The sequence below is a fragment of the Drosophila biarmipes genome, chromosome 3R (assembly GCF_025231255.1).
Source record: "Drosophila biarmipes strain raj3 chromosome 3R, RU_DBia_V1.1, whole genome shotgun sequence".
NCBI classification, from domain to species: Eukaryota; Metazoa; Arthropoda; class Insecta; order Diptera; family Drosophilidae; genus Drosophila; species Drosophila biarmipes.
Genome location: NC_066616.1, coordinates 11,549,433 through 11,558,097, shown reverse-complemented (window position 1 = coordinate 11,558,097; position 8,665 = coordinate 11,549,433). Strand labels below are relative to the sequence as shown.

Sequence of the window (8,665 nt, the reverse complement as noted above, 5' to 3'; positions counted from 1 at the left end):
CAAAATCAGTGTGGAAATGCAGCTGGAGTGGGATGTGGTCATAGAATGCTTTCTCTAAATCAACATATGATAAATGTCAAACAATAAGCAGCAAATATTGCAAAGTAATTGGTATTTAGTAGCATAAACAAGCGAACAAGCAAGTAGGAAACCACAGTATACACACAGATACTAGTTATACCCACAAATAGTTCATAATCTAAGGTTGAAGCGTTTGCTGTTGGTTGGCTCTCTAATCTAGCCATAAATTTTGTTGGGAGCCCAATCGCACCCACACCTAATATACATATATATATTATACACTCCCCCGTAGCCATAGTTTATTCCCCCTAAAGTCTCCAAAGTTTCAATGTTTACTACATGTATATTTTTCTACTACTTACTATGTACTTACCACCTAAATCGAGTATATCACTTACCTTAGGATCGCCGGAAGAGTGGTTGGGATTGTGTTTTAACAATCGTCACTCGGTCTTTACTTAACCACTTACTCACTGAGATGGTGCTATATAGTCGTCTATAGGATACTCGAGTACCCTCCGTACTCAGTCTCAGGTCGCGGGAGAACTACGAGAGATCTTTTTACCTTTTTACTGTGTACGTGCATTTCGGATTCAACTGAACTATTGTGAACTAGCGTTGATTATACACGTTTATGGATGCGATGCAGACTTCACTCCTCCCTACTTTATACATATACATCTACTGAGATACATTACCTATAGCCCCTTTACAAGCGGTGAGCACTCCGTTCGCATTCCGTAGTATTAGGCGTTTCGACGAGATAGGTGATTTCTATAGGACGTTTTTGACGTTTCCGAAGCGTCCCCTTGGATGCCAGGCAAATACACAAATTAATGTTACAGCTACTTATATCCGAAATATTTAGGTACCCATTGTATTTGTTAGCGTTCGCCAGAATTGCTCATAGAATGTAAACCCCAAGGATAATATTTTTGATTGGGCATTTGGGCCCGAGGGCCATGCCCCCTCCCCAAAAAATACACAAGTTGCGTTAATGTAGAAAACTTTTTTAGCGATATAAGTTACACAAATATACATAGTACTAGATGATGATCTGAAAAACGCTGCGGTTGCCTTCCTACGAGCATTAATCTAAGTTGTTTCACAGCTGACACACCGATTGTGTATCCTGTAACTGCCCTGAGAACAATCTTTTGACCCATTTTATATAATTTACATTGAACTATCGCTTAAGTTAGACCCTCCGCTGAATGGCTGATTAGGTTGGTCGAGAGCCTTTCAAGTTTCAAATGCTATCATCTGGCAACCAGCGACGGGGCCCTAAATCACTTCTCGCCATGTCTGCGCTAGACCTTACACTTAGACTTAAGAGAACCGACCTTTGGTCAGCGGAAATCCCAGTTGAGATTCCGAGCAATTGTACGCTAGAGTTTGTAAGACTCTATGCCAATTGAGTGGCAGGATGGAGCGATCAAATTGTAGCCGTTATGTTTATGGCATTTAAGCGTTACATAATTACAAGAGTTTACATAACCATTTACAAGATACAAGATACTTATGACCCTTTTACTTACAAGTAAGTACTTAATACAAGACGACACACGACTCCCAAAAAGCTGATGAACTCAAGAAATTGGCTCAATACAAGTTGCTAAGTTAAAATTGTGTTATAAATTGTGAACAGCAGTGAATCAATAAAATAAAGCAAACTTCACATCTATTGACAACTTTCGCAACAACCGTGTCTGGATTTTTTGCCTAAGGCCCTTGTGACTTTGGTATAAGGGTCTGTGGGGAATACTTCGATTGGGTTTTATCTACACTTCCGCTTCCGTTTCGGATTTTGTTTGCTGTCCGTTGAGTTGGTGCAGCTTCACCTCCTCGACAGGATCCTTAGACACATCGTCATCGTGCCGGCGCCAGCAGTCGAAGGACAGCATTGATTCGCCCTTGCCAAAGGCCTCGCCATCCGCCAATGTGATGGGAAGTTGTCTGTGGGTAGTAAAAAAAAAATTATCAGTTGTTTAACCCTACAACAAGGTTTGGAAATTAAGCAATAAAATAAAACACAAATCAAGAGGGATTTCATATAAATTTAAAAGTGGGCTAAAATGTATTGTGGCTAAAAGTATGCAATGAATAAGGAGGGTTGTCTTTCTAAACGGTATTCATTGTACTACTGAGTTTACAACAAGTTGTAGCACACTTTTAGACACTTGAAGTAATATTTGTAGGTAAAATCGTTCATCCATTTCATTTTTTGTAAAAATCCTTTCCTTTGAAGAGCCTTGAATTCCCTGAACTGTTTACAAATCTGTTGGAAAGTTCAAGATTTCTCACCTGTTATTGGTTTCCGGCAGCAAAAGCGTGCAAAAGGCCGCAGAAAGCAGGAGCAGGGTCAAAATGAGGGACGGAGCTGCCGCCAGCTTAGTGCCCAGATGGATGAGGTAGGGTGACACAAAGGACGCCCCCGCAGCAGCGAGGTGCACTGCAGCAATTCCCCTCGAGCGCACACAGGTGGGCAGTAGCTCGGAGGCGAACTGCGAGGTGACCGTGTAGCACATGGAGATGCCCAGTCGCATGGGCAGGGCGAAGGCCAGCAGTAAGGTCACATTGCTCTGGGCTCCCTCTGTGGACAGGGCCACGCCCAGGGCGCAGGACAGCAATCCGGTGCAGAGCATGGCCAAAAAGGCCGTGGCCTTGCGGCCCACTCGACTCTGCAGGAGTCCCTGGATGAATCCAGATGGTGGGACGACCACCGCAAAGAGGGAAAAGACCACAAAAGGTGACAGGCCCAGGCCCTCCACATTCCGAGATATGGTATTGAAGCTCAGGGAAGTCAGCATGCTGGGTATGAAAGAAATGAAGAGAAACAGAATATTAAATAAAAATCACTCAGAAATAATCGTTTAAAGAATATCTTTATCATATACTCACTTAATCCTGCTTAAAATATATCTCCTGAACTAGAAAAAGTTTTCAAGTTAATATTCTGAAGGAATGGACAACGATTTTTTTTTCAAATTTCAGGACAAACATTTTACTACAGATTAAATTTAAAGTATTCAGTATTATAAATATAGATATAAGTGGATTATTTATAAAGTATATCCCTTAGCGATTTTTATGTATTTTTGTAATGAAAAATTAGACTAATTTTTTAATAATTTTTTATCTTTTTCCAACCCCTAACTAAACTCATTTTCCTAGCATTTTTTCACTTTCATACTCACAAAGTAATTAACATTAGTAACGATGTCCTTCGGAGATTTGGGGTCCGCAGTAGATCGATAATTCCGGCCGTTTGTTCCGGTTGGTTGGAAAGCTTCCTCTTAACGATGCAGTTCCGCCTGAAGGCTTCGAAGTCGGCTGCCTTTACCTCCCTTCCGTTGAAGTGGGCGATGTGCTTCAGCCTGGCAATGGCCCCCTCCACATTGGTCCGTGTGATTAGCCACTGGGCACTCTCCTGGACCACAAAGTAAAACAGGGCCACCACCAGTTGGAGCAGCGCCGAGCATGTCAGGTAAATCCGCCAGTTGCCAGCCAGAACCGACAGCCACGGAGCCACTAGAGCACCCAGGCAGAAGCAAATGCCCAGGGTTCCACTTATGGCCAGGTTCCTCAGTTTGGGCGCCAAGTATTCCAGAACTGAAAAACACATCAGTTATGATAATTAAATGTATATTAATAAAAAAGGGGTTTAAACATAGTTATAAAAATACTTAAGGAGATAAGTTTGTATACTGACAAAAACGTCAGAATACCAGATTGACAGATGAGCTCACAAAGAGGTAATGCCTGATATCATATGGAACCTGGTCTCAAAAATGGGCATGTATAACCTAATGCCATCTGGTTAATCTAAACAAATGCGTAACAGGGGAAGTCTTGGCATTTATTAGGGGTAGGCACTGTTGTTGACTTTGAACAGTACATATGTATGTCAAACCTTTCCCCAGTTCTACACCCGTTCTGGCCAGAGTGCTAGAGATATCGCAGTGCTTACCCAGAATAAACATGAGATAGTAATTCGCCGTGGCCGCAAGACCAGAGATGCACCGAAAAATGGCGAACTGCACCAAGTTGGAGGCGTATGTGGTGAGGAAGTCGCCGACAAATCCGCACTGATTGGCCAGGATGACGGCCCTCACCCGGCCGATCTTGTCGCCCAGCATGCCGAAGGTGAAGGTGCCCATCAGGGAGCCCAAGAAAAACAAGGACTGTCCGATCCTCGCTTTATAGGCATCATTACACACCCAGTTGAGCTGGGAAATAAGATATGCCACTTTATAATCTCCTCAAGAGACCACATGTTCTTGCACCCACCTCTGCATTCATGCTCCTGAATCCAAAGTCGTAGTTGTATATCCAGCGCTGGCAGGTCTCATTGCTCACCGTGACCTGGTCACCCTCGATCCTGTCCAGCCGGGTGCAGGAGGCCTCCTTGCCGAATGGTGCATACAGAGCGGCAATCTCCTCGAAACTACGGTTCTCCAGAGCCTCATGATGGCACCAGTGCTGGGGCACAAACCCAATTATGTTCTGCGAGTAGTAGTGCACGGTGGTGGTGAACGCTATGTAGCCGAGCAGCAGAATCATCAGATACTGGTAGCGACCCGCACTGCCGCACTTCTCCAAGATCTGGTCGAAATCCATGACGTGCCCTCGCTGAGATTCTATTAAGACTAAACCCAGCCGATCCGCACCGAGACCGTGCCGTTCCGTTCCGAATCTAGCCGAGGCGAGGCGAAAAAGAGTGCAAGGTGGCCGGACTCGCACGTTGAGTCTCCGTCCATCCCCGATAAGATTGTTTTGGGGGCGGCTGCCTTATCGTCTATATGGCTGGCCAGGCGGGCCGCTCAAAAGCAGACGCTTTATGCTTTATTATTTAAGTGAATTCACTCATTCACTCTAATCTAAACAAACGCCGGCGTCTCACGGGGAGGAAAGCCTTCCCGGGAATAGATAAACGCGCGGCCTGACCTCTGAAATGTGAATCAAACAATAGTTGAATGGACTCCTAATAAAACCAAAACAACAAAGCGCCGCCCATCCTCAAGTGTAATATGCATAAGGTCAAGAGTGCGCTTAGTTGAAAGTGTGAATGAGTAGATTCGCCAGCAAGAACATTCAGATACTCTCTCGGGGGATTTTCCAATTTATAGAACATGCTTTCTTCTACGTACACATTGTGATATAAATAGCCTTTCAAAATGTATGGCTCATCCAGGCGAAAACTGCTGCTTAGGAACTATTTTCTATATATACTATTTTTATTGTTTTTTAGATTTATAACATAGCACAAAACAAATCATTTAGTGATGCCTGACTCTTTCTTATCAAAACCTTCAACATTAATAGTTATAACCACAGTCTTTCTTATTGTCAGCTATAAGTATTATTATCTTGTACTTTATACACTCCACTAATTCGGGCTCATCATCATGTTATTAACAGTCTACAGTTTTTTATGGTATAGGCTCATGGAGCCCTTTAGATAAAGAAGATCTTAAAGTTTAGTGCCATATGTTTAACTCTTAATTTGATTCTAGCTATAAGTTTAAAAGTTGACAATAATCTCTATAAAAAATGTTGTAAAGTATATGTAACAGAAATAATAAATTCTAGTAATATTTTAAACTTTTTCTGGCTTGGTTCGCTCAACACTTCTCTAAATATAGATTTTAACAAATGTAGGTAAGTGCAATTTTCAAAAACATAACTAGAAGCTGTACTTCAAGACCTAGATCCAAAGGTAATACCCACTTAGTAAATACACTTACTCCCCCATAAGTTTCTCATTGGTCCCAGCTGCGAGATCCCTGTGATCTTCCTTTTCCTGGTTCCTCAAAAAGTCGAACATCCGCTCGTCCTTGCCGAACTCCTCGCCCTCCGCCAGGGACATGGGCAGCTTTTTGTTCCTCGTCTCCGGCAGGAGCAGGCAAATCCAGGCACAAAACAGAAGTAGCATACACAGTATGATAGAAGATGCTGCTCGAAAATAGGTGTCCAGGTGGAGTATATAAGGTGACAGGAAGGAGAAGGCTGCTCCCGTGACGTGGATCACAGCCAGTCCACTGGACCGCACGCAGGTGGGCATGAGCTCGGCAGAGATCTGCATGGTGGACCCCGTGATCACCGAGATCCCAAACCGGGAAACCAGCAGGAGGCACACCATCACCGTCTCACTGGGCTGTGTCCAGAAGGTCAGCAAAATCCCTGTGGCCGCAGTCATCACTCCAGTGGCTGTCATACTGATCACGGAGGTGAACTTGCGACCGAAGTTCTTCTGGACTTGGGTCTGGAAGATGCCCGAAGGTGGCAAGGTCAGGGCGAAAATGGTGAACATCACGAATGGCGATATGGTCAGACCTTCCACATTGCGAGACATCGTGTTGTAGCAGAGCACCATTATCGAGCTAGAAAGAAGATAAATATAAATATAATTAAATTACGCTTTGTACTATATTTAATATTAAAATTTAAAATTTATGGAAAATGCAGGGCATACTTCCAATAAGCAAAATAAATATCTTTAAAGTCTTTTAAAAATATGAAGTTAAAAAAGTGTATATACCATCTACCAAATCTGTTTCAAATAGTGCTGGTCACTAATACAAACATGACATGTGTATGCTGGCAGTGTGGCGGCATAGCCGAGGCAGAACAACTGTGTTCCCGATTGGCAACCAGCGCTTCTTCGCTGTCAATACTAATTTAGAACATATTCTCACGTTCACAAGAACCTAATTTACTCACAACACAACATGCACGTAGATCAGTCTGAGGCGCAGGCGTGGCAGCTTGAGGGCGTCGATCAGACGCGCCTGCTTCTGCATGGAGAGCTGGCTGCTGGCCTCCGACTCCTTGGTCTTGCAGTGCTGCCGGAACAGCTCGAAGTCCGCCTCGCTGACCTCGCGCCGATTGAACTTGGCCACCCGGCGCAGCCGCAGCTCGGCGCCCTCGATGTCGTGGCGCGTGACCAGCCACTGGGCGCTCTCCTGGACCACGAAATAGAAGCCGGTGACCAGCAGCTGGGGCATGGCCGACCAGGCCATGAAGGAGCGCCATTCGCCCAGCCAGACGGCCTGCCAAGAGGCACTAATCATGCCCAGGCAGTACCACACCGACATCGTCAGGTTGAGGCCCACACTCCGCATCGTCGGCGAGACGTACTCCAGCACTGTTGGATTGCAGAAGAGTTAAGATCAGATAAAGGTAAGACCTGTATAATGATAACGTACCCAGAATATACATCAGGTAGGCGTTGGCCTCAGCAGCCAGGCCAGATACGAACCGGCTGGCCGAGAACGTGACCAGGCTCTCGGTGAAAATCGTGGCCGAGTCGCCCAGGAAGCCGCACCAGTTGGCCAAGACCACAGCCCGGATCCTGCCAATCCTGTCGCCGAGCAGTCCAAACAGCAGGGTGCCACACATGGAGCCCACAAAGAACAGGGACTGACCCACTCGCGCCTTGTACGCCTCGTCGCAGACCCAGTTCAGCTGGAGAAACACTCTTAAATTAAACGCTCTTAGCTCTTAAGTGGCGCCCAAACAGGGACTCACATCGGCGTTCATGCTTCGGAAACCGTGATCGTACTTATAGATCCACCGATTACAGGGCTCTTCGCTGGCGGTGGCATCACTCCCGTCCTCGCTGATCCAAGCGAGTCGCGTGCACGAAGGTCTCTTGAATGGGGCGTAAATTGCAGCGATATCGGCGTAGCTCCGATTCTCCAGCTGCTCGTGATAGCACCAGTGGTCGGGCACAAAGCTGATGACGCTCTGGGCGAAGTACTGCCGGGAAACGATGAACATGAGCAGTCCGTAGAGGGCCAGCAGCATGTACTGGTAGCGATGGCCATCCCCGCACTTGCCCAGTATCTCCTCAAAGTCCATGGCCATGTCCCGCGGTGGAGATGCACTTCGGCGGCACGACAGCCCAAAAAAAGTATCTGACTTAGGCGGTCCGCTCTCTTCCGCTGCCACGCACATACTACCAGTGCCAGCACCAGTACCAGTCCACTGGCAGTCCGCTCCCCTGGTCGGCGGTCCGCTCTGCCACCGCCTCTATCGACGCATAGTTAAGAGCGTTTTGTTTTGTGAAAGCGGCTGTGCGGTGAACTGATATTGGAGTTGAATAGTCGAAACGTCTCTTGGGCCTCTCCGCCGCACCACCGATAAGTCTTGGCCTCAGCTGGCAGTACAAAATGCCCGCGATCCGATCATAACTTACTCGTTCTGATTTAATTATTAGGGCTGATAAGCGACTTTGTTGTCCCCCATATCATCGCTGTAATCGCCCATCTACTATTCAAAATATACAACTCTGTTACTGCTAATTTATACAGACGATTTTGTTGATGCTACCAAAGTGGGGTGACTATTGAGTGATCATTTAACAACGATTAAGCTCTTGGCAATGGACTCAAATACTATGCAAGCTGCATACGGGTTATGCTAAGTATAGAGCTTTTCATAGCTTTAAGATATAAAAATGTTAGTTAGGATCAAGCTTTAAGTATCAGATGTTAGGCCATTTTGAAAATAATGATGTGTTTTCAATGTAAAACAATTTTTTATTAATATTCTGCTAAAAATAGAGTTTTTCGTACCTTTTAGGTAAGTAAATTGTAGGTTAGGATCAAGCTTTAAGCATGATCTATTAAATCAGTTCAAG

General features: G+C 45.3%; 2 protein-coding genes across 2 annotated transcripts; both read right to left on the bottom strand.

Moving 5' to 3' along the window:
* Nucleotides 1–1,015: 1,015 nt before the first annotated feature.
* LOC108031385 (solute carrier family 22 member 6) lies at nt 1,016–4,701 on the bottom strand. Its single transcript, XM_017104749.3, has 5 exons — nt 4,312–4,701; nt 3,992–4,250; nt 3,219–3,633; nt 2,326–2,832; nt 1,016–1,977 (listed from the first exon to the last, which is right to left on the bottom strand). Exons 1-5 carry the CDS (start codon nt 4,639–4,641, stop codon nt 1,803–1,805), a joined length of 1,686 nt encoding a protein of 561 aa, XP_016960238.1. The 5' UTR covers nt 4,642–4,701; the 3' UTR covers nt 1,016–1,802.
* Nucleotides 4,702–5,034: 333 nt separating this feature from the next.
* On the bottom strand, nt 5,035–7,960 carry LOC108031154 (solute carrier family 22 member 13). Its single transcript, XM_017104369.3, has 4 exons — nt 7,552–7,960; nt 7,230–7,488; nt 6,745–7,168; nt 5,035–6,404 (listed from the first exon to the last, which is right to left on the bottom strand). Exons 1-4 carry the CDS (start codon nt 7,888–7,890, stop codon nt 5,765–5,767), a joined length of 1,662 nt encoding a protein of 553 aa, XP_016959858.2. The 5' UTR covers nt 7,891–7,960; the 3' UTR covers nt 5,035–5,764.
* Between the last annotated feature and the right edge of the window lie 705 nt (nt 7,961–8,665).